Source organism: Sus scrofa, chromosome 3 (assembly GCF_054392235.1).
Source record: "Sus scrofa isolate SSC_HxYL_T2T_F1_AM1 chromosome 3, Sscrofa_HxYL_maternal_Yorkshire_Landrace_v2.0, whole genome shotgun sequence".
Taxonomy (NCBI): domain Eukaryota; kingdom Metazoa; phylum Chordata; class Mammalia; order Artiodactyla; family Suidae; genus Sus; species Sus scrofa.
Genome location: NC_139385.1, coordinates 67,125,231 through 67,151,738, shown reverse-complemented (window position 1 = coordinate 67,151,738; position 26,508 = coordinate 67,125,231). Strand labels below are relative to the sequence as shown.

The 26,508-nt window shown below is 37.9% G+C and overlaps 1 protein-coding gene across 33 annotated transcripts in view; it reads right to left on the bottom strand.

The window, feature by feature from the left end:
- TSGA10 (testis specific 10) overlaps window positions 1–26,508 on the bottom strand; it is a 140,568-nt gene that overhangs the window by 72,423 nt on the left and 41,637 nt on the right. For 18 of the 33 annotated variants that reach the window (XM_021087209.2, XM_085018604.1, XM_085018624.1 and 15 more), the window contains 6 exons: window positions 21,738–21,803; window positions 20,045–20,212; window positions 19,497–19,652; window positions 15,689–15,859; window positions 15,516–15,593; window positions 14,439–14,590 (listed from right to left, as the gene is read on the bottom strand). In XM_021087209.2, coding sequence (XP_020942868.1) covers window positions 14,439–14,590; window positions 15,516–15,593; window positions 15,689–15,859; window positions 19,497–19,652; window positions 20,045–20,095 — 608 coding nt within the window. In that variant the 5' untranslated portion in view covers window positions 20,096–20,212; window positions 21,738–21,803. The remainder of the gene's footprint in view (window positions 1–14,438; window positions 14,591–15,515; window positions 15,594–15,688; window positions 15,860–19,496; window positions 19,653–20,044; window positions 20,213–21,737; window positions 21,804–26,508) is intronic. The other 15 variants (XM_085018610.1, XM_085018606.1, XM_085018625.1 and 12 more) reach the window with 1 other exon arrangement.

Here is a 26,508-nt window from a genome sequence, read left to right as displayed (position 1 = left end):
GCATGGCCAAAAAAAATTTTAAAAAATAATAAAGGGGGAGTTCCCATCATGGCGCAGTGGTTAACGAATCCGACTAGGAACCGTGAGGTCGCGGGTTTGATCCCTGCCCTTGCTCAGTGGGTTAACGATCCGGCGTTGCCGTGAGCTGTGGTGTAGGTTGCAGACGCGGCTCGGATCCTGCGTTGCTGTGGCTCTGGCGTAGGCCGGTGGCTACAGCTCCGATTGGACCCCTAGCCTGGGAACCTCCATATGCCGCGGGAGCGGCCAAAGAAATAGCAACAACAAAAGACAAAAGACAAAAAAAAATAAATAAATAAATAAAAATAAATAAATAAAGGGGACTTTCTACTACTAAAATATACCTATTTAGAAAGAAAAGTTCATTTACGTAGTATAGAAACACAGAAAATGAGTATTGGTTTTAAAAAGTAGGGATTTTGTTATTCACCAGCAATGAAAACTAAACAGCAATGGACATACTTCTTTCTGGATGATTTGGCCTGAACACTATAGAACCTCAGTTTAGAATTATAAAAATCTAGAGATGTGCTGAACTGTTCTCAGGACTTACTCGCCAATAAGTGGAGTTTACACATAGGATAAACGTAAAATTTTCTCATCAACTGACAAAATGGAATACAGAGACAATGGTATTTTAACTACACTGAATGTAGATGCAGCTCCTGCTGAGGTTCTTTGTAATTCTTTGCCTTTCATACATGTAAATATGAGACCTATGATAGATATGAGTGCATTATAAAGATACCTTCATATTAAAATAAACTGACAACAATAGCCAAGACAGGGGAATAACCTAAATGTCCATTGACAGATGAATGGATTAAGAAGATGTGGTACATATATACAATGGAATACTATTCGGCAACAAAAAGGACAAAATAATTTGCAGCAACATGGATGGAACTAGAGACTTTGATTCTAAGTGAAGTAAGTCAGAAAGAGAAAGAGAAAGACAAACACCGTATGATATCACTTACATATGTAGTCTAAAACATGCACAAATGACCTATCTCAAAAACAGAAACAGATTGTGGACATAGAGGGCAGACTTGTGTTTGCCGGGGGGGGGGGATACTGATGGGGAATTTGGGGTTGGTAAATGCAACTATTAGATTTAGAATGAATGGGTGATGGGGCCCTGCTGCACAGCATAGCAAACTATATCCAGTCTCTTGGGTAAGAACCTGATGGGAAAAAAAAAGGGTGTATATGAGTGGCTGTATAGCAGAAATTGAAGGAACATTGTAAATCAATGATACTTTAATAAAATTTTTAAAAAATAAAGTTTTAGATAAAACTTTTAAAAATTTAAAAATAAAAGAGAAACTGACAGCTGATTTCTCAGCAGAAATAATGAAAGTCAGAAGATATTAAGATTATAACCAAAGTGTTAAAATAAAAATAATTTCTGGAGTTCCCATTGTGGCGTAACAGTTAACAAACCTGACTAGTATCCATGAGAATGCAGGTTCGATCTTTGGCCTTGCTCAGTGGGTTAATGATCCAGCATTCAGTGGGTGTGGTGTGGGTCAAAGACGCAGCTCAGATCCCATGTTGCTGTGGTTGTGGTGTAGGCTGGCAGCTGCAGCTCCGATTTGACCCTAGCCTGGGAACCTCTGTATGCTGCAGGTGCAGCCCTAAAAAGATCAAAAAAAAAAAAAAAATTCCCAACTTTTAGAATTCTCTACCGAGCAAAAATATCTTTCAATACCAGCAATATAGTGGGTGAGAAATGCTCAGCTTTGGATACCTTTTGAAGACAAAATCAAATGGACTGGATATGGGTTATGAAAAGAGAAATCATGGATCACTTCAAGGTTTCAGTAATGAATGGAGCTTCCAATGACTGAGATGAGCAGACTGAAATAGCAGATTTGTATGTGTCAGACACAGAAGGGTGGTGAACAGCAGAAACTCAGATTTGGAAATGGTAACTATGAGGTGTCTGTTAGACATCTTGATGAAATGACAATACATGAGAGTGGATGAGATCACCTAGGAATGAGTATAGATACAAAAGAGAAGCAATCTGAGCTCAGAGACATCCCCAACATTTGGAAGTCATAAAGATGAGGAAGAAATAATAGAGGAGTTTGAAGAGGACAGGCAAAGAGATAAAAAGAAAATCCAATGAGCATGGTATCTCAGAAGCCAAATGAAAAAAGTGTTTAAAGGAGTAGAGAGAGAACACAAGTGACCAACTCTGTCAAATGTTACCGGTAAGTCAAATAACATGAAGACTGAGACTGATCACTGAATTGAGCAACATGATTTTTTTTTTTTTTTAATAGGGGCTGCACTCGTGGCATATGGAAGTTTCCAGGCTAGGGGTACAACTGGAGCTACAGCTGCCTGGCCTACACCACAGCCACAGCAACAAAGGATCCAAGCCTTGTCTGTGACCTACACCACAGCTCATGGCAACACCAAATCCTTAACCCACTGAGCGAAGCCAGGGATCGAACCCACATCCTCATGGATCCTAGTTGGATTCGTTTCCACTGTGCCACAACGGGAACTCTAGAAAGTAAATATTATCTTGAGAAAAAGATTTGATAGAAAGTTGAGGAAGAAAAGCAGGAAACAGTAGGTTCAAGCGAAAAATGGGAGTTCAGGTCATAGCTCAGCTGAAACAAATCTGACTAGCATTCATGAGGATGAAGGTTCAATCCCTGGCCTTGCTCAGTGGGTTAAGGATCTGGCATTGCCCTGAGCTGTAGGGTAGGTTGCAGATGCGGCTCGGATCCCACATACATTGCTATGGCTGCGGCATAGGACAGCAACTACAGCTCTGATTCAACCCCTAGCCTGGGAACCTCCATATGTCTTGGGTGTGGCCCTAAAAAGACCAAAAAAAAAAAAAAAAAAAAAAAGAGAGAGAGAGAGAGAAAACAATGGAGCCAGAAGTTCAGACAACTCTTTCACTGAAATTCCAGTAAAAGACACAAATAAAGAATATCTGAATAACATGATTACAAATCTGACCTAAGGGACAAATACGAAAACACTCAGAATTTGTAATTTCTCAAGTATACACAGATTATTACCAAAAATTGACCATAAAAGTTGAGAACAAAAAATTTCAGAAATTTTAAACCTAACATATTTTAGCAAAACAATGTGATTAAGCAAGAAATCAATCACAAAAAGGTAAGTGAAAATTCATTATGTTTTGGATATTTAAACTCACAGTTAGGAGTTCCTGTTGTGGCTCAGTGGGTTATGAACCTGTCAAGTATCCACAAGGATGCAGATTCATTCAACCCCTGGCCTTGCTCAGTGGGTTAAGGATCCAGTGTTGCTGTGAGCTGTGGTATAGGTCGCAGATGTTCTAGCAAGTGTAATAAGAGAAGAAAAAGAAAGGGAAAAACCATGCAGATGTGGCTTGGATCCCATGTTGCTATGGCTGTGGTGTAGGCCAGCAGTTGTAGCTCCAACTTGACCCCTAGCCTAGTAACTTACATATGCCACAGGTGAGGCCCTAAAAAGCAAAAATAAAAATAAATAAAGTCACACTTATAAATAACTAAAGGGTCAGTTAGTTATTTATAAGTGTGGAAATTAGAAAATACTTTATAAAGTATGTACATAACAAAACTTGTAGGACACATTCAAAGAAGTATTTTAAGGAGAATTTATGGCCTTAAATTTTTATATGAAAAAAAATTCTTAAAAGTAATAAACATAAGCATCCATCTGAAGAAATTAGAAAAAAAATACAAAATAAATTTTAAAGAAATAGAAGGAAGGAAACAATACAGAACAGAAGTTACTGATATAATAAAACAAACAATTGGCAGGATCACAAAAACAAAAAAATTGGTCCTTTGAAAATACCACTAACAACAGACTAGAAAAAGAGCAAATCACTACTGCTTCTGTGGACATCAAAATGTTGATAGAATACTATAAACACTATTCTAAAATTTGTTTCATTTAGAGAAAATGGACAAAAGCCTCAAAAATTATATATACTGGGAGTTTCGTCGTGGCGCAGCAGAAACGAATCCAACTAGGAACCATGAGGTTGCAAGTTCAATTCCTGGCCGCACTCAGTGGGTTAAGGATCTGGCATTGCCGTGAGCTGGGGTATAGGTCGCAGCTCGGATCTGGCATTGCTGTGGCGTAGGCTGGTAGCTACAGCTCTGATTAGACCCCTAGCCTGGGACTCTCCATATGCCGAAGGTGTGGCCCTGGAAAAAAAAAAAAAAGGACAAAATTATTCCAGGTAGTGAAAGAAGACCAAATGAACTGGAAGGATTATTACAAAATGTATATTACCTTGATACTAAAATCTGATCTTGGAGTTCCCGTCGTGGCGCAGTGGTTAACGAATCCGACTAGGAACCATGAGGTTGCGAGTTCGATCCCTGCCCTTGCTCAGTGGGTTAACGATCCGGCGTTGCCGTGAGCTGTGGTGTAGGTTGCAGACGCGGCTCGGATCCCGCGTTGCTGTGGCTCTGGTGTAGGCCGGTGGCTACAGCTCCGATTCAACCCCTAGCCTGGGAATCTCCATATGCCGCGGGAGCGGCCCAAGAAATAGCAACAATAACAACAACAACAACAACAAAAAAAAAGACAAAAGACAAAAAAAAAGACAAAAAAAAAAAAAAAAAAAAAAAAAAAAGAATCCGGCGTTGTCGTGAGCTGTGGTGTAGGTTGCAGATGTGGCTCGGATCCCGCGTTGCTTTGGCTCTGGCGTAGGCCGGTGGCTACAGCTCCGATTGGACCCCTAGCCTGGGAACCTCCATATGCCATGGGAGTGGCCCTAGAAAAAGCAAAAAGACCAAAAAAAAAAAAAAAAAAATCTGATCTTAAAAAGTCCCAAGATTGGCAAATTATTAGCCAATCTCAATTATAAAAGCAGAAGTAAATATTTTAAACAAAGCATTAGTGAACTGAGACCAGAAATCTATAGAAAGTATAATAAACCCTGATCAATTTGACAAAGCACATCCATTCCTGAAGAAACTCTCAGTAATCCATGAATAGAAGGCATTGCTGTGGCTGTGGCAAAGGAAACAGAAGGAATGGAAAGCTCTTAATTCTGATAGAAGATATCTAGGAAAAACCTATAACTAACATCATACTAACTACTGAATGGTTATGATATGGTATGAATGGTTCCCCTAAGACGTAGAACATGACACGGATGTCCACTTCACCAATTTCATTAACAAAGTACAGAATGTTCTAGCAAGTGCAATAAGGGAAGAAAAAGAAAGGAAAAAAAGCATGCAGACTGAATAAGTAAAAATGTCTTTATCTGTAGATGTTCTAATTATGTAGAAAAATGAATGGAATCTACAAAAAGGCTATTAGAACTAAAAGGTATATTTAGCAATGTTGCAGAATAGCAGATAAATAAATAAAAACCAATCATAGGACTTCTAGTATTAGCCCTAACATATAAAGAGCCACATTATTACCAAAAACAAACAAACTGAAAATCAAAGACTTTTAGTGGACACATCAGAATAGTGAACTACAGCATAAATCATCACCCCAGAATGTGAAAAGTAAGGCAAATCCAGAGATCTGCAACTGAGATCTGCTCATGAAGAGCAGAATCCGCTGGAGTTATAATTGGCTGTGATGCCCTGCAGGAGGCTGAGTGTGCACTAACAATGAAAGTGAGACGTCCCAGGGGTCACAGTCTTGGAAGAATCTCCATACTTCAGCATGTTTACCTCCAGGAACCCCAGTATGTTCTCACAGTGAAGATCTGAGAAAGACCCCTTTGTAGCACTGACAGGGAAGAGTAGTTATTGTGAAATATGCCCAGAGCATTCTTCATAATAAAGACCTACTCTTCAAATGAAAGCACTTCACTGGAGCCTTATCCTAGCAGGAGAACAACATTCCTCCCATTTTAGCCCTCTAGCCTCGCTGTTTCACATAAGCAGATTTTTTTTTTTAAGGTGAAAGTTACACCACTGGAGAAACATTTGTAAATATCACAGCCCAGAGACACACGGCCATGGAAGGCTGAGATTTAAGCACAAGACTACAGAATATGTTCTATCTTGCTCACCTCACCACCGAGACAACGGGCTCCAGGCTCATCACACTGTATTACAACTGACAAAAGCTGAGAGAGATGTAGACCTTCACTAGAGAGGAGTACACAGGAAAGCCTAAAGCCAAGAAGAGAAACAAAAATAGGACAATAGAGAAATCTGATGCCTCTGGCATCAAGGGCTTCAAGAAACTGACCACAGCTCAACTCCTAGCCAGATTAACATCAACATTCACACTAAAGATCTGTTTACCTCAGTTAACTAACACCCAGTACTGTATGTGTGGCTTTCAACAAAAAATTACAAGGCATGCCAAAAGTCAAGCAAAAATATAGACTGAATGATCAGAATCAGATTCAACTATAGAACAGACATGAGAATTATCAGTCAGAAAATTTTAAGTAGGAGTTCCCGTCGTGGCGCAGTGGTTAATGAATCCGACTAGGAACCATGAGGTTGCGGGTTCGGTCCCTGCCCTTGCTCAGTGGGTTAACGATCCGGCGTTGCCATGAGCTGTGGTGTAGGTTGCAGACGCGGCTCGGATCCCGCGTTGCTGTGGCTCTGGCGTAGGCCAGTGGCTACAGCTCCGATTCGACCCCTGGCCTGGGAACCTCCATATGCCGCAGGAGCGGCCCAAAGAAATAGCAAAAAGACAAAAAGACAAAAAAAAAAAAAAAAAAAAAAAAGGAGTTCCCTTGTGGTGCAGTGGGTTAAGGATCTGGCATTGCCATTTGCAGCAACTTGGATCATTGTTGTGGTATGGGTTTGATCCCTGGCCTGGGAACGTCTACATGCCACAGGTGCAGCCAATAAATAAATAAAGTTTACATGGAAAGGCAAAAGACCCAGAAAAGCCAATGCAATATTAAAGAAGACAAAGTTGGAAGATTCATATCACCCAGTTTCAAGACTAACTATAAAGTTACAGTAATCAAGATGGTATGGTTTGACTAAAGAATAGACAAAATAGATTAATGTGGCAGAATGAAGAGCCAGAAATAGACCCACACACAAATACAAGCAACTGTCTTTGACAAAGGGCAGTCTTTCAACAAATGGTATTGGAACAACTTTATAACATCCATATGCAAATTCAGTAAATCTAAATATAGACTTGACAGTTTTTACAAATATTACCTCAACATAGATCATTGACCTTAAACAAAATGCTAAACTATACAACTTTTTTTTGGACTGTGCCCATGGCATGTAGTAGTTCCAGGGCCAGGGATCAAACCTGTACCACAGAAGTGACAATGCCAGATCTTTAACCCACTGCGTCACCTAAGAACACCAAAACTATACAACTTTTTTTTTTTTTTTTTTGCTGTCATCCACATCATTTATTTTTTTGTTTGTTTGGGGTTTTTTTTTGTTTTTTTTTTATAATTTTTTTTTATTTTCCCACTGTACAGCAAGGGGGTCAGGTTATCCTTACATGTATACATTACAATTACATTTTTCCCCCACCCTTTCTTCTGTTGCAACATGAGTATCTAGACAAAGTTCTCAATACTATTCAGCAGGATCTCCTTGTAAATCTATTCTAAGTTGTGTCTGATAACCCCAAGCTCCCGATCCCTCCCACTCCCTCCCTCTCCCATCAGGCAGCCACAAGTCTTTTCTCCAAGTCCATGATTTTCTTTTCTGAGGAGATGTTCATTTGTGCTGGATATTAGATTCCAGTTATAAGTGATATCATATGGTATTTGTCTTTGTCTTTCTGGCTCATTTCACTCAGTATGAGATTCTCTAGTTCCATCCATGTTGCTGCAAATGGCATTATGTCATTCTTTTTTATGGCTGAGTAGTATTCCATTGTGTATATATACCACTTCTTCCAAATCCAATCATCTGTCGATGGACATTTAGGTTGTTTCCATGTCCTGGCTATTGTGAATAGGGCTGCAATGAACATGTGGGTGCATGTGTCTCTTTTAAGTAGAGTTTTGTCCGGATAGATGCCCAAGAGTGGGATTGCGGGGTCATATGGAAGTTCTATGTATAGACTTCTCAGGTATCTCCAAACTATTCTCCATAGTGGCTGTACCAGTTTACATTCCCACCAACAGTGCAGGAGTGTTCCCTTTTCTCCACAGCCCCTCCAGCACTTGTTATTTGTGGATTTATGAATGATGGCCATTCTGACTGGTGTGAGGTGGTATCTCATGGTAGTTTTGATTTGCATTTCTCTTATAATCAGCGATGTTGAGCATTTTTTCATGTGTTTGTTGGCCATCTGTATATCTTCCTTGGAGAACAATCTATTCAGGCCCATTTTTCCATTGATTGATTGGCTTTTTTGCTGTTGGGTTGTATGAGTTGTTTATATATTCTAGAGATTAAGCCCTTGTCAGTTGCATCATTTGAAACTGTTTTCTCCCATTCTGTAAGTTGTCTTTTTGTTTTCTTTTGGGTTTCCTTTGCTGTGCAAAAGCTTTTCAGTTTGATGAGGTCCCATGGGTTTATTTTTGCTCTAATTTCTATTGCTTTGGGAGACTGACCTGAGAAAATATTCATGATGTTGATGTCAGAGAGTGTTTTGCCTATGTTTTCTTCTAGGAGTTTGATGGTGTCCTGTCATATATTTAAGTCTTTCAGCCATTTTGAGTTTATTTTTGTGCATGGTGTGAGGGTGTGTTCCAGTTTCATTGCTTTGAATGCAGCTGTCCAGGTTTCCCAGCAATGCTTGCTGAATAGACTTTCTTTTTCCCATTGTATGTTCTTGCCTCCCTTGTCAAAGGTTAATTGACCATAGGTGTCAGGGTTTATTTCCGGGTTCTCTATTCTGTTCCATTGGTCTGTCTGTCTGTTTTGATACCAGTACCACACTGTTTTGATGACTGTGGCTTTGTAGTATTTCTTGAAGTCTGGGAGAGTTATGCCTCCTGCTTGGTTTTTGTTTCTCAGGATAGCTTTGGCGATTCTGGGTCTTTTGTTGTTCCATATAAATGTTTGGATTGTTTGTTCTAGTTCTGTGAAAAATGTCATGGGTAATTTGGTAGGGATTGCATTGAATCTGTAGATTGCTTTGGGGAGTGTGGCCATTTTTACAATATTGATTTTCCCAATCCAGGAGCATGGGATAGCTTTCCATTTCTTTACATCTTCTTTGATTTCTTTGATTAAAGTTTTATAGTTCTCGGCATATAGGTCCTTTACCTCCTTGGTCAGATGTATTCCGAGGTATTTGATTCTGTGAGGTGCAATTTTAAAAGGTATCGTATTTTTGTATTCCTTTTCTAATATTTCATTGCTGGTATACAGAAATGCAACTGACTTCTGAATGTTAATCTTATATCCTGCTACTTTTCTTAATTTATTAATCAGTTCAAGTAGTTTTGGGGTTGAGTCTTTAGGGTTTTCTATGTATAGTATCATGTCATCTGCATACAGTGACAGTTTTATCTCTTCTCTTCCTATATGGATGCTTTTTATTTCTTTTGTTTGTCTAATTGCTGTGGCTAGAACTTCCAAAACTATGTTGAAGAGCAGTGGTGAGAGTGGGCATCCCTGTCTTGTTCCAGATTTGAGTGAGAAGGCTTTCAGTTTTTCCCCATTGAGTATTACATTTGCTGTGGGTTTATCATAAATGGCTTTGATTATGTTCAGGAATGTTCCCTCTATACCCACTTTGGCGAGGGTCTTGATCATGAATGGATGTTGGACTTTGTCAAATGCTTTTTCTGCGTCTATTGAGATGATCATATGATTTTTGACTTTTTTTTTTGTTAATGTGGTGTATGATGCTGATTGATTTGCGTATGTTGAACCATCCTTGTGAACCTGGGATGAACCCAACCTGGTCATGGTGTATAATTTTTTTGGTATGTTGCAAAACTATACAACTTCTAAAAGAAAACATATGAGAAAAACATATGTCCTTGGGTTTGAATTTTTAAATACTACACTAGAAACACAATTCATGAAAAAAAAGTCGGTAAGTTGAATTTTATCAAAATCTTAAATTTCTTTTCTGCAAAAGCCACTATTAAAAGAATACAAAGACAGGAGTTCCCATCATGGCTCAGTGGTAACAAACCTGACTACTATCCATGAGGATGTGGGTGCGATCCCAGGCCTTGCTCAGTGGGTTAAGGATCGATCCAGTGTTGCTGTGAGCTGTGGTGTAGGTCATAGACGTAGTGCAGATCTGGCAGTGTTGTGGATGGCATAGGCCAGCAGCTGCAGCTCTGATTTGACCCCTAGCCTGGGAACTTCCATATGCCGTTCATGCGGCCCTAAAAAGACAAAGAAAGAAAGAAAGAAAGAATATGAAGACAAAGCACAGACTGGGAGAATATATTTACAAAGCACATATCTGATAAGAATATGATTCCAAATATACAAAGAATCGTTGAAACTCAACAAGTAAACAATTGAAAAGTGGCAAAAACCTTAACAGACACCTCATCAAAGATATACAGATGGCAAATAAAAATATGAAAAGATGTTCCACATTACTGGTCATTAGAAAATTGCAAATTAAAACAATGAGATTATTACACACCTATTATAATGGCTAAAATGCAAAAAATCTGACAATATCTAATGCTGACAAGGATGTGGAGCAAGAGAAAGTACCATTCATTGCTGATGGGAATGCAAAATAGTACAGTCACTCTGGAAGAGAATTTGGCAGTTTCTCATAAAGCTAAATACAGTTTTAACTATATGATTCAGCAATTGTGCTTCTAGGTATTTAACTGAACTGAAACCTCTATTCATACAAAAAACTGCACATGAAAGTTGATAGCAGCTTTATTCACAACTGCCAAAAACTGGAAGCAACCAAGATGACCTTCAATAGGTGGGTGCCTGCATAAACACACTGTGGTACACACATATCATAGAATATTATTCAATAAGAAGAAATGAGCTATCAAGTTATGAAAAGATATGGATCAATCTGAAATGCACATTACAAAGTAAGAGAAGCCAGTCTGAAAAGGCTCTGTACTACATGATTTAGATTATATGACACTCTGGAAAAGGCAAATATTATCCCAGTCAGGTGACCAAAGTCAAAATCAAGTGATAAATCATATTGATAAGATAATGCTCATGACCCTGGATATCTGTGTACCCTAAAATGGCACTTTACCTTTGTGACTTTTCTCTCAAAAACATTACCCAGTCTAATCATGGGAAAACCATCAGACAAACCCCAATTGAGAGACATTCTACAAAATACCTGATCAGTACTCCTCAAAACTGTCAAAGTCATCAAAAACAAGGAAAGACTGAAATTGTCATAGCCAAGAGAAGCCTAAGGAGACAGGACAACCTAATGTAGTGTGGTGTCCTGGATGGGATCCTGGAACAGAAAAATGACATTACGGAAAAACTAAGGAAATCTGAATAAATTAGAGACTTAATTATAATGTATCAATATTGATTCATTAATTTTTTTTTTTGGCCGCACCTGCAACATGCAGAAGTTCACAAGCCAGGGATCAAACCTATGCCACAATTGTGACAGCACCAGATCCTTAACCCACTGAGCCACCAGGGATCTCCCTGATTCATTAATTTCAACACATGTATCACACTAATGTAAGATGTTATGAAGAGAGGAATTTGGGTGTGAAGTATGTAGGAACTTGGAAGTATATTAACGATTTTTCTGTAAATCTAAAACTGTTCCATCATACCGTTAATTTTGAAAAAAAATTTATTTTCATGTATAAGCAATTAATAATCAGAAAGTGAAATTCTAAAATTGTATTTACAACAGCATAAAAAAATAGAAAATACTTGGGGATAAATCTGACAAAGAAATGCAAGATCTGGGAGTTCCTGTCGTGGCCCAAGTAATAAACCCAACTAGTAACCATAAAGATGTGGGCTCGATCCCTGGCTTTGCTCAGTGGGTTAAGGATCTACCACCGCTGCAAGCTCCGACATTGCTGCAAGCTGCAGCACAAGTCACAGATGCAGGTCAGATCCTGTGTTACTGTGGCCATAGCTCCAATTAGACCCCAGCCTGGGAACTTCCACATGCCACAGCTGCGGCCCTAAAAGGAAAAGAAAAAAAAATGCAAAGGAATCAGAATAGCCAAAACAACTTTGAGAGAGAACAGAATTGGAGGACTAATACTACCTAATTTGAAGACTTATTTAAAAAAAACAGTAATCGGGAGTGTTTTATTGGCATCAAGATATATAAATAGATCCACCAAACAAAACAGATAATCAAGAATAGACCTACACATATATGGACAAGTGACTTTCTACAAAAGTGCAAAATAATTCAGTGTAAAAGAGTTTTCCAACAAATGGTGCTCAAACAATAGGATATCTATATGCAAAAAAATGTGAACTTTGTTGTTACATACAAAGATTATATGTTACATACAAAAATTAACTTGAAATGGATTTTGGACTTAAATATAAATACTAAAACTATATAACTGCTAGAAGAAAAAACAGGAGAAAAATCTCAGTGACCTCAGACTTAACAATGATTGCTTTAAAAGAACACAAAATCTGGATATAAATTTTTAATAATTTTTAAGTTTCACTTAATCAGAATCAAATGTATTTCCTCCTTTAAAAGACACTTAAGAAAATAAAAAGACAAACCACTGACAGGGAAAAAATGTAATATTTTCCAAACATAGTATATATGACAAAGGACTTATATCTAGAATATAGAAAGGATTTTTATGATTTAATAATATAAACAACTGAATAAAAGTGTGCAAAAGTTTTGAACAGACACTAAAGAGATACATGTATGGCACACAAGGACATGAGCAGATGCTTGAAATCACTGGTTATTAGAGAAGGCAAATCAAAACCATAATACATACCTATTAGCATGGCTAAAATTATAAAGATACTGCATACCAAGTGTTGGTGAGGATATGTGACAACTGGAACACTCTTACACCACCGGGGCAAATGCAAAGTAAAACAGTACAACCACCTTGGAAATCAGTTTAATGGTTTCTTTAAAGGTTAAACATATGTCCACCACATGACTCAGTCATTCTACTCTTAGGTATTTACCCAAGAAAAACAGAAGCATATGTCCATACAAAGATTGATATGAGAAGGCTCATAACAGTTTTATTTGTTACAGCCTCAAATTGGAAACAACTGAAATGTCTGTGTTTATTCATACAATGGAATAAAAAGGAATAAATTATTAATTAAATGTGACAATAACCCTAACACTGTTAAAAGAAAGCAAATGTTCACAAAACCCCCTAAAAAGTATAATTTATCTGTTAGAATATTTTTAATAAACCACTAAGACTCTTTCAAAGAACTTCCAATGACGTGCGAAAAGGTTTACGGTATAAAAGTAAGTGAAACTGGCCAAATATATAACTAAATATAGGATGATATCAATTACATAGAAAGCTTATATACATACAGACAGAAATAATACTTGCTAGAAAAGCAGATCTATAATAATAGTCTTCTTTAGGTTATGATTTAAACCTACACTGTACACTTTTCTCTATTCCCCAAGGTTTTCTTTATTATTGTTATTTTCTTATTATTTCTTTTATTTTAACCAAGCTTGCAATATCTTTTAAAGCAGAAAAGTGAACAATAAATAAAGGGAGAGAATTGGAGCGATTCTCTGTTCTGACAAGTGATTCTAGTGTTTGCATTACAGACCCGTTGAAAGATCTAAGAGGGGAATCTGGGAATTCATTAATGAGCTGAGTATTGCCTGCAGACTGAATAATGTATTTCATTTTCTTCTGAACTACTATTTTTCATATGTTCACAGATGTATTGAAATCAGCCTTATTGAATCTGCAACTTCCATTTCTCACATCAACAGACACTACAAGTAAAACCACTAGCATGGAAGTCTTTGAAAACTTATTCCCCTACACCATTGCCTGTGGGTTGCTTCAACTGGAATTTCTCCTGCTACCATAGCAGTATGTAGAAAGGGCTAACCCCAGTAAGCGGCATTTAACTGACACAAGTCCCATTACATGTTCCTATCTCTCTGCTTTTATTATATGCTAAACTACCCCTTTTCTAAGCTACTATCAAACCTGTGTTTTGTGCTTTCTCATACTGTTCAGATTCCAGAACATAAGTTATAAGGTAAACAGTGAAATACCAAAGTTAAATATGCTCTTTTCCCAGAAGAGCTTTGTAAAAGCTATTTCAACTAAACATTGAGGTTTTCGGCAAACATAAGATTAAGATTACTATAAGTCTGGTCCCTAGTTAAGTGTGGCATTACCAGTCTGTGACTGATGTTCAGGTAATCATTTAACGTGTACTGAGGTTTCTATGACTGTTTCATAATAACCCTCTCAGAAATTAAAGTCAACAAATAACTTATTATAAAATACACTACAAAAAGCAGAGCTACTATTTACAGTAAACTATTAGTTGTTTAAAGGTAACTGAGTTTACCTCAAAGAATTATTCTCTGCTTTTTGTCTGCCAAGTTCACTTTCGGTATCCATTGCCTTTCTTGCTAGTGATTTCATTTCTTTTTCCACAGTGGTTATGGTATCCTTCATCAAAGTCATATTTGACATTTGCTCCATACGTTCATCATCAAGCTATACAAGCAGAATGACAAGGTTACTGCCATCACTAAACACGTCGTAGTCATCTTCCTAAAGAGATATCTTCTCTTTGCCCAAACTGGTATGACAACATGCGCAGAATGAGATGATTACATTAGACTTGAATGTTGTGGGAGGCTGTAGGGACAAGGTACTGTGGAGGGGGAATTCGGACAAGCTACGGTGCAGCTTTTCCTTAAAGCCTATCACAGCATATGCCCCTCCATTTTCAATCTGGTCCAGTTTGACTACAGCACATGTATCCTATTTGTAAAAGATTTCTTATTTGTTGCTCAACATTAACAATTTACACAAAGTGGCATTATGAAAAGAAATCTGTTTTTCTACTGTCTACTATTTTTTTTAAACTCATTATAACAACATAATATAGATGAATTTCTAAGTATAATCAATTAAATTTGATAACAAAGTCAAATTCCCTTCTTTCTGTTTACATAGTTATAACATCTCCAATATATATTTGTAGTATCTCAAATCCTTGATTAGTAAAGAGGTGATGCTTCACAATTAAATTCAGTTTAAATACATTTTTCTCATTAATTTTCATTTCATTATAATTTTCTCTGACCTAGCTACTCTTTAGGTAGGATAAGCCAGTATCTCTATCTGGCATTTTCATTTTTAATGAAATGGGGAGATGAGAAAGTTGCTAAAAATCCCTGAGAATGCAAATTTTTAAAAAGAACACACTTTGCAATCCAATAAAAAAAGACTTTACTCACATTTTCAGAAGGAAATAAACAATGAAAGGTGACAATTTACACCATATATACCACCTTAACTACCTTAGGATTACAAACACTATCTTAAAAAACAACTTCTCTGAAAACAGAAAAGGGGGCAATGGGGAAGCCATTGACAGTTTATAGCCAAAAGTGTAAAAGTAATTTTTCTTTACGTTATGAACTGTACACTCCAGCTCCTCTATCCTTTGTTCCAAGTGAGCCTTCTCATTAAACGCTGTCTCTTGGGCAATCTGTTTAAAAAAAACAAAACAAAACAAAACAAAGTGCTTTCAATGTCACTGCATTGTGCTCTACAAATGCTCATATAGATAAAATTCTTTCCAACCTTTAGCCTTTCCCTCAAACTATCTCGTTCTGTGGTCATTCTTCGTAAATCCGTGAAGGCCACATCTCTTTCAGTCTCCACCCGCCGGAGGATGGCCTGTGCTGTTGTCGATTTAGGAGACTTACAGCTTTTCATCATTTCTAGTCGAAGTCGGGCAATTTCTTCCTGTGCCTGTTATTTAAATACAGAGACTTCTCTTTAACAAGCTTTAGAACAGAAATAAATACAGCTATCTTATATTCAGCCAGTTAAAATGCAAACCTATGTTAATATGATTGCAGCAGGACAGTCGTATCATTCTTTAATGAATTAAGACAAATGCAAATGATGTCCCCCAAATGTAAATGAATGCCTACAAAGAGGAGTTTGGTTTACAGTATCTTGCCCAATTTTTAAAAAATTAATTTTGAGGCAGTCAATGCAAGAGAGAATGTTTTACTAAGAAATATATATGGTATATTCTATCCACTTTGTGATATAAATTTGAACTCAGCACAATTCATGGAGAATACTGGCTTAATAAATATTACCATAGTATTCCAGTCTTTCTCTACAAAGACATATCTGCCATTTCCATGTCTTAGCTACTTTTACCCTGACAGAAAGACTCATCAATCCTTACTGACAACCCAACATAGTCTTTACACACTTGTTCAACAACCATCCTTGGGCTCCAAATCTATTCCATATCCGCAAATGAGTTCATATCCTACTTTGCTACTTCCATCCCTAATTTTCCTTCCTCTTAATTTTGATCACAATTGAGTCAGCTAGTTTCTAAGTCTCTGAAGAAGATATATCAGTCCCCAGTTTCCATAGCTAAGCCTTGACTAGAATCCTGGACCTCATTTTCTGAAGTGTCGTCTAAGATACCCTGACTCAATTATAATGATTTGCCCTCACTTTGAATACGACCCTCTCCACTCCTCTTTCTCTCCTTTTTCAACCACACACATGGCTCCCATATCTTGAAAAGCTGTCACTGAATCTTGCTGTCCCGTTTACTATCATACATCTCTTTTTCCTTTGACATGCTTGTATTTTTTGTGTCATGGTCTGGACCCAATGCCCATTCCTTACCACCCACTCTCTGGCACCCCTGTCTAGCCTGACTCCCACACCAACCACTCTACAGAATTTCAACTAATGACCTCACCATATGTAATAAATAGCCTCTTTCCAGTTACTGGTCTTGATATTTCGGCAACACTTGACACTGCCTTCAATACCTTCACGATTCCTTCCTTGAGTAGATAACATTGTTCTGCCTTAGTTTCCTGTCTTATCTCTTCCAAAGGTTCCTCTAACCATTTGAATAAAGCTTCCCAGGACTCCACTGTAACCTCTCAGTTCCTTCATTTATAGCTTTCTCAATGAGAAAGCTCATCCACTCTCAGGCTTAAAACTCAACCTATGGCAAGATGACTTCTAAGCCTGAAGAACAGCTCTCGTGTCTCTCCCCACTCTGGTCCCACACTTCTTACTGCCTGATGGCAATGACTACCTGAATGTACTACCAATGTCTTACTCCATCTCTCTGAAACCAAACACATCTTTTCCTTCAAATCACCAAAGACTTCCCTGTTTCTTTTTCTATGTCATGATTTTTCAGGCATTCAAGACAGAATTTCAGTCATCTCCATTTGTTCCTCCTTTATGCTAACATCAAATCTTAAGTCTTCCTTTTCATTGTCTTCTGCATCTGTCCCTATCTTTATTTCCACTGAAAGCACCCTAGATTAGTCCCTTAATGTCTGGACTACTGTTGCAGCCTTCTAAAGAATCTATGGTTTCTGCCCCCTCCAATTCTCTTGAAGGAGAAATTGCTATATAAGATGATAACACTGAAAGTTTATGTAAGAGATACTACAGAAATGTTTCTTAGGTTAAAATTATAAAAATATGGCTTTGGCCATATTTCTTGCTTTAAAAAAAAAAGGTTGTCCGAAAAGCAAAGTATAAACCTCCTATAGGGCCCAGTAAAAGCCTCTACCATGTAGTCTAAAAGTTGACAAACTACATGTGGTTCACAAATCCAGATTCAGTCTGCTTACTGTTTCTGTAGCTCTGGAAGCCAAGAATGTTTTTTTTTACACTCTTAAATCGTGGAAAAAAATCAAAAGAAGAATACTTCATAACAGGTAAAAATAATATGAAGCTCAAATTGCAGTGTCCATAAGTAAATTATACTGGAAAACAGACAAGCTCATTCATTACAGATGCTTTCACACTCGACAACAGAGTTGATGAGCTTGTGACAGAGGTCACAGAGCCTACAAAACTAAGCTATTTATTATCTGGAAAGTTTGCAGCCTCCTGCTCTAGTCTCATCCACTTCTTAAGCCTTAGCTCTCCTTACCTCCATGGACATAAACCTTTTATTCTAGCCATAAACTGATCCACTTATATAATTTTCTGGCCTTTATCCTTTGCTTCATACCATTTCTTTGTTCTGGAATGTTCCTTCTTACCCCTCTCAAAACAAGAGAAATCCCATTCATCCTTTAGGACTCAAACTCCACATTATCTACCAAGGATCTTGATCACCATAACTAAAAATACCCACCTCTTTTACTTCCTACAGTATCTTCTAGATTACTTATGCTAAAGTAACAAAAAATAAATACAAGACCAATATATTTTATCTCCCCAACTAGATTGGAAACATAGAAAACACTGTGTGTCTTATTTTTTCTATCTTTTAGAATAGAAAAGCCTGAACTTAGCACGTAGTAGCTATAATTCTTAATAAAATTTTATTTTTTTTTTATTTTTTATTTTTTTTGTCTTTTCAGGGCCTCACCCACGGCATATGGAAGTTCCCAGGCTAGGGGTCCAATCAGAGCTGAAGCTGGTGGCCAAACCCACGGCCACAGCAATGTAGGATCCCAACCACATCTATGACCTATACCACAGCTCATGGCAATGCTGGATCCTTAACCCACTGAGCAAGGTCAGGGATCAAACCCGAGTCCTCATGGATACTAGTCAGGTTTGTTACTGCTGAGCCACAACGGGAACTCCAAAATTTGATATTTTTAAAAGAACTCATATTGGTAATGTATGGGGTTTAATATTTGTTGAGTAAAGAAGCTATCTGATTCTTAGGGTTATATAATTTTAAGCTAAAAACTACAAACTGATTTTACTCTCTGAAATTAAACATATCATACAGCAGTTCCTAAAGTGACTGAGAGTACATCAAAGTTACGTGTTTGTATTTTGCACCCCCCCAATCCAAATCTTTTTACTTTGAACTCACCTTACCCTATCATTTAACATTTTCCCCATCTCTTATTCCAAAAATCAAACTATTTCTATGCGTGTATACAATCTTTTTTGGATATGGTGATAACGTATGTGTGTGTGTTTATACAATTATATTGGAAATATATTTCATTTCATTAAGACTACAATAAGAGGAATTTCCATTGTGGCTCAGCAGGGTAAGAACCCAACATAGAGAAAACAAAAAACAAGAAAAGAATCCAACATAATGTCGTGAGGATGTGGGTTCGATACCTGGCCCACAGTATCCTCAGTAGGCTAAGGATTTGGGATTGCTGTGGCTGTGGCGTAGGTTGCAGCTGCAGCGCAGATTCCACTCCTAGTCCAGGGAACTTCCATATGCTGCGTGTGGAGCCATAAAAAGAAAAAAAAAGAATATCATAAGAACAAAGGTTATTCCCAAATGTTAGACTGCTTTTATTGACAGGTTTTAAGCATTATTATAGAACTTAAGGAATTACATATATCTAGACTTCAATGATAGTATTTCCCTATTTTGTTTACTTATAAGTAAGTTTACCTGTTCATACAGAAGAAAGGTCTTGTCTCTCTCAGAAGTAAGAACCTTGACATTACCCTGAATTTCTGCCAAATGACGCTCATATTTTTCCAGCATGCATTTGAGTTCTTCACGATCTCTTGTTGTCTTCAAAAGCTCCACATCACAGTTTGTACCCTACAATTATTACATAAGAAATCTGAAATTCTTCTTTGACACATGTTACAAACAGAAAGGTGCTACTGATGGCAGCACACAATCTGTAGTTAAGCAAAGAGGATGATATAACAAAAGGATGAAAAAAAGTTTAAAAATTGCCTCTCTTAAACAACTTCATCCCAAATTGCTCCACGTTTGTCTGATTACCTTCCAACCATTATTAATGTTGGGGAAAAGAACTAATTTCAATGGTCCAGTGTGCCATCAAAGACAGGTCTGTCTCCCAACCTCCTTGACACACCAATTCATGCCAAATTAAAATGAATTACTTCCAGATTAAGTAAATCAAAGAATAAAAGTCATTATTTGAGCAACAAACTCTAAAATATTTATAAGTTTCCAAAACCTACCCGGGAAGACGGAGATGGGCGTCTTGGGCTTTTAGATCTACTTCTGATCATCTTTCTCAGCTTGAAAGCTTCCCTCTTGTAGTAATCTCTGTCTGCCTCTAAAGTCTTGACAAAGGAATCAAGTCTGGAAGGAGATTTATTTTGTGCTTTTTCAGTCTCTAAAATTATCTTGCCAAGGAGGAAAAAATTAGGCCATTATTTCAAGCTAAACTATAACATCATTTTCTTTTTCTTTTTAGGGTCATAACCACAGCATATGGAGGTTCCCAGGTTAGGGGTCCAATCGGAGCTACGGCTGCTGGCCTATACCAGAGCCACAACAACATGAGATCTGAGCCACATCTGCAACCTACACCATAGTTCATGGCAATGCCGAATCCTTAACCCACTGAGTGAGGCCAGGGATCAAAGCCTCAACCTCATGGTTCCTGATCAGATTCATTCTTGCTGTGCCACGACAGGAATTCCTATAACATCATTCTCTAAATGAAAGCTGAAAACAAAGAGGATCCTCAAAAACAATAAATTTGGTATTTAAAAATAATTCATCAGGGAGTTCCCATTGCGGCTCAGCAGTAATGAACCCAAGTAAGAACCATGAGGTTGCAGGTTCAATCCCTAATCCCACTCAGTAGGTTGAGGATCCAGCATTGCTGTGAGCTGTGATGTAGGTCACAGACACGGCTCAGATCCCATGTTGCTGTGGCTCTGGCGTAGGCCAGCAGCTGCAGCTCCAATTTGACCCATAGCCTGGGAACGTCCATGTGTCATGGATGCGGCCCTAAAAAGCAAAATAAACAAATAAATAAAATTCATCAATACCTTTAAAAAAGCAATTAGAGATCTTTCCTTCCAACATTTATGAATGTACTATATTTTTATTTTACTGAAAATGTCTCTACATTTACCCAATAATTTTGTAGAAAAAAAGAAATCTCAGAGGCCAGAAATGTCTCTTGTAACAGACCTAGTTAAAAGTACTAGAAATGGAATTAGTTTGCTTAGATAAACCTGTATGCGACTATTAAAGCATCTGTTCATAGCAACCAATTATTTGTTCTATAATTGTTCAGTGAACAAATAATTAAATGAATGCTGGATATTCTATACCTATATACACTTTCAAGTGTATTCCCATTCATATTAATATACTTAGAAACATTTGTTTTACATTTATTTTTCCAATACTTTATTGGGAAAAAAGTACAGCTATACTTTCAGAGAGGGTGTTTCAAAGATTTTAAATAACATCATTAAAATTTCTAAAGAGAGCAATTTTCATTTCACATTATTAAAGAAAACGTATTACTCAGAACTACATAAAATTGGGCAAAAATATTTATTACTAGGAGGAATAAAAGTTAATGTATGGACAAACACATCTTATATTCTGAGAATTACTCACAGTCATCATTTTAATCAAATAACACCTAAGGGCATTAATAAAGCCAACAAAAAGTTCTCTCCACCTCTAGGAAAGAAAGGACCGATGACGAGATGGAGCAAGAACAGTACTACTCTCACAGATGGGAGAATCATGGTGTACCAGGCAGAGAGTGCTGGTTTTAGAAAACAAACATTTTTTCATTGTTCACAAAATGCATGAGAGCCAAAACATATGTACAATTTTTTGCAATCTTACTAACAGAATAAAAATGATTTCTTAACATATATTTATGAAAAATGTACTTACAGATCTAAGCCTTTTTATTGTATCTTCCAATACTATTATATTATTTTGCTGGCAAATGACTTCAATCTGAAAAAACAAGCAAATAAAATTGTTATTTAGACATAAAATGTTTAAACTGATTTGGCTGCAAAGAGAGCATCAAAAAAGGAAGACACTTAAGGAGTTCACGCTGTGGCACGGTGGATTAGGAATCTGACTGCAGTGCATTGGGTCACAGCTGTGGCTAGGATTTAGTCCTTGGCCTTGGAACTTCAATATGCTGCAGCCGTAAAAAATAATTTTTTTTTTTTTTTTTTGGTCTTTTGTCTTTGTAGGGCCGAACCCTCGGCATATGGAAATTCCCAGGCTAGGGGTCTAATCAGAGCTGTTGCTGCTGGGCTATACCACAGCCACAGCAACGCCAGATCCGAGCCACATCTGTGACCTACATCTCAGCTCATGGCAACACCAGATCCTTAACCCACTGAGCGAGGCCAGGGATTGAACCCACAACCTCACGGTTCCTAGTCGAATTTGTTTCTGCTGTGCCATGATGGGGACTCCAAAAAAATAAATAAGTTTTAAAAAAGGAAGACACCTGGAGTTCCTGTCATGATACATTGGAAATGAATCCAACTAGGAACCATGAGGTTGTGATTCAATCCCTGGCCTCGCTCAGTGGGCTAAGGATCCGGCGTTGCTGTGAGCTGAGGTGTAGGTCACAGACACAGCTTGAATCTGGTATTGTTGTGGCTGTGGTGTAGCACAGCAGCAACGGCTCTGATTAGACCCGTAGCTGGGAACTTCCATATGCCCGGGTGCAGCCCTAAAAAGGGAAAAAATAAAAAAGGAAGACACTTAAAAATAAAAACATGCAGATAGTGAATATATTATGAAACAAAAGATAGTGTACTCTTTTATGTTTACCTATTTTTGATGGTGAAAGAATCTAGAATAAAATAAAGCAGTTCTCTTAAATTATCCAATGTTTTGCATAAAATACTGATTTTTTAAAAATTATTTTTACTGGAGTCTAGTTGAGTTACAATGTTGTGTTAGTTTCAGGTATACAGCAAAGTGAATCAGTTATACATACACATACATCCATTCTTCTTCAGATTCTTTTCCTATATAGGTTATCTTTTCCTATATAGGTTATCACAGTTCTATACAGTAGGTCACTGTTATTTATCTATTACATATATAATAGTGCATATATACTAATTCCAACCTCCTAATTTATCCCTCCCCCCATGTTCTCCCTTTGGTAGCCATAGTTTGGTTTTAAAATCTTTTAGCCTGTTTCTGTTTTTCTGTTTCTGATTTTATTTAACAAATTACTCCTCATAAGCTGGAACAAAATGTTAATACTAATTATAATTCTGAACATGGTTATAGGGAAGAGATAAAAGAATGACTAGAATAAATGAAGTTTTCCCAAATCATAGTCAGAAGTGATTGCTTTCTCCTCTGAACTCATTTAATAGTTTAGTTTAATCCAACCCACAAAATACTTCCTGGGGAGTTCCCTTCGTGGCTCAGCCATTAACAAACCTGACTAGGAATCATGGGCATGCAGGTTTGATTCCTGGCCTCGCTCAGTGGGTTAAGAATCCGGCGTTGCTGTTAGCTGTGGTGTAGGTTACAGACACAGTTCGGATCCCACATTGCTGTGGTGTGTGGCATAGAACAGCAGCAGTGGCTCCAATTTGTCCTCTAGCCTGGGAATTTCCATATGTTGTGGGTGCGACCTTAGAAAGCAAAAAAAACAAAACAAACAAACAAAAAAAACCCACCACTTTTTATATCAATTTTATGACATTTTATGACATTGAATATATCCAGTCATACGGTATAGCCCCCTTCAGTCATACATTTAGTCTATGTCTAGACTGTACATCCCCAAAGAACAGGGACTGTGTTCTTTTTTTTTTTTTTGTCTTTCTGCCATTTCTTGGGCCGTTCCTGCGGCATATGGAGTTTCACAAGCTAGGGATCTAATCGGAGCTGTAGCAACCAGCCTACGCCAGAGCCACAGCAACGTAGGATCTGAGCCACGTCTGCAACCTACACCATAGCTCACGGCAATGCCAGATCCTTTAACCCCAGATCCTTTAACCCAGTGAGCAAGGCCAGGGACCGAACTCGTAACCTCATGGTTCCTAGTTGGATTCGTTAACCACTGTGCCACGACGGGAACTCCAGGGACTGTGTTCTTACACAAAGCTGTAAAGTTCTTTGTTAAAAGCTGGCATCCTGGAGTTCCCTTTGTAGCTCAGTGGTTGACGAATCCAAATAGGAATGATGAGGTTGCGGGTTCGGTCCCTGGCCTTGCTCAGTGGGTGAAATGATCCGGCGTTGCCGTGAGCTGTGCTGTAGGTTGCAGGAAAAAAAAAAAAAAAGCTGGCATCTTAGTTTAATGGATTTATTTCTCAATTCATAAACCTTCCCCTTGTTATTCTAAATTAAAATGTCTCCTGCTGTGTTTTTAATTGGAATTTTTTGGAATTACTGTTTCTCATTTGTTCTTTAGACCAAAGTTTTAAGATTTCTCTGGTAGTTAATACTTCAGTTTATGAAATACTTAGGAGTGTTATAGTGTGAAATATAACTTAAGTATAGTTTGGATAAGCTTATACATAGTTTTGAATAATTTTCAATGCTTTTTTTACTATGTAAACACTATATTGAATTATGTATTAAAATGTTCATACAAATTAAGTATAAAAAATTTATCTAGTATCTGCCAAAAATTTTATCTAGTATGACACATCCTTGTAAAAAATAAATTGAGGAGTTCCTTATGTGGCTCAGCGGGTGAAGAACCTGACATAATGTTTGTGAGGATGTGGGTTTGATCCCTGGCCTTGCTCAGTGGGTTAAGGATCTGGTGATGCTGCAAGCTGCCACACAGGTCAAAGATGCTGCTCAGACTGGATGTTGCTGTGGCAGTGGCGTAGGCTTCAGGTGCAGCTCTGATTTGAACCCTGGCCCAGGAACTTCCATATGCTGCACATGTGAGCATAAATTTTTTAAAATAAATACATCTATACATTTGGAACATAACCAACAATATGTAAACTGAGCAGATATATTATGTCTATAGGTATAAGCAGTATGTGTTTGTGGTAGACATTATTTTTTCCTTATATTCTTCATGGACTGAAATTTTTATTATAAGATACTTATTACTTTTAAAAGATAAAAAACTTAATGCTGATTCTACTCCAAAAAAAAAAAAAACCCAAAAAACAAAATTATAACTAGCACAAAAGAAAGATGCTAGCCCATTGTTTTCATTTATTTGACAACTGTTTTAAGAGGGTCTACTGGAGTTCCCTTGTGGTGCAGAGATTTAAGGATCCAGCCTTATCACCGCAGCAGCTCGGGTCACTGATGTGATAGGGGTTGAGTCCGTGACCCAGGAACTTCCACATGCCGTGGGTGCAGACAAAAGAAAAAAAGGGTTCTACTATATGTCTGACATTGTATTACATGTTAGCTATAGCAGTGAATAAAACAGACAAAAACTTGAGCCCTCATACAGCTTACATTCTCGTTGAAAAGAAAAAAAAATCAAAAGAGAAAAGGAAATACATATCAGAAAATGACTGTTGGGGAGTTCCCGTCGTGGCGCAGTGGTTAACGAATCCGACTAGGAACCATGAGGTTGCGGGTTCGGTCCCTGCCCTTGCTCAGTGGGTTAACGATCCGGCGTTGCCGTGAGCTGTGGTGTAGGTTGCAGACGAGGCTCGGATCCCGCGTTGCTGTGGCTCTGGCGTAGGCTGGTGGCTACAGCTCCGATTCGACCCCTAGCCTGGGAACCTCCATATGCCGCGGGAGCGGCCCAAGAAATAGCAACAACAACAACAACAACAACAAAACAACAACAACAACAACAACAAAAAAACAACAACAACAACAAAAAAAAAGAAAATGACTGTCATTCAAAAAATGCATACTGAGCACTGACACCTGTTCTAGGCACTTGAGTTAAAAAGGGGGAATAAAACAAAGATCCTCGCCTTTGGACATCCTGCACTCTAGCTGCATAGACAATAAAAAATAAACCTAACGAATACATTATGCAGTACACTGAGGGGGAAATTGCAGAGTTAAGGATATTGAGGGTGTTTATGAAGGAACAGTTTGGAATTTTCAATAGGGTGATTGGTGAAGTCCTCACTGAGAGAGCTCCTTATAAGAATCTGGGGGAAGAACATTCCAGGCAGAACATATGTCTATAGCAAAAGCCAAGAGACAGCTAAATTCCAAGAAATAGAAAAGAAGCTAGTTAGGCTACAGCAGAGGGAAGGCAGGAGGGAGGCGGAAAGTGGTAGCAAAGTGCCAGAGAAAAATGAAGCTGGGGTGGGGGATAAACATGGGTGGTTGAGGGGAGAAGGAGTTTAAAATTTTACATAGGCTTTACACTTTGTCTTCCACATGACAGGTTTTGAAATATTTCTGAATACAAAGTAACAATAATGACAAGAGCTACTGGAGATCCAGTCCAATAATGCCACCATGTTAATTAAAAATGTAAACTGGGAGTTCCCTCCTGGCTCAGTGGGTTAAGGATCCTGTGCTGGAACTGCTCAGGCATGAGTCTGATCCCTGGCCCAGGAATTCTGCAGCCCCCCCCAAAAATGTAAACCGAATGAAGAAACTATTAATGGTAAAATTGCAATTCTGTTTCTTCATGTTTCAAAACTTGTGTTCAGGAATCTGGGAAACACTGTATTAAGGCATGAATGATAAATAACTCAAGATTAAAAGATAACAGGAGGCTTAT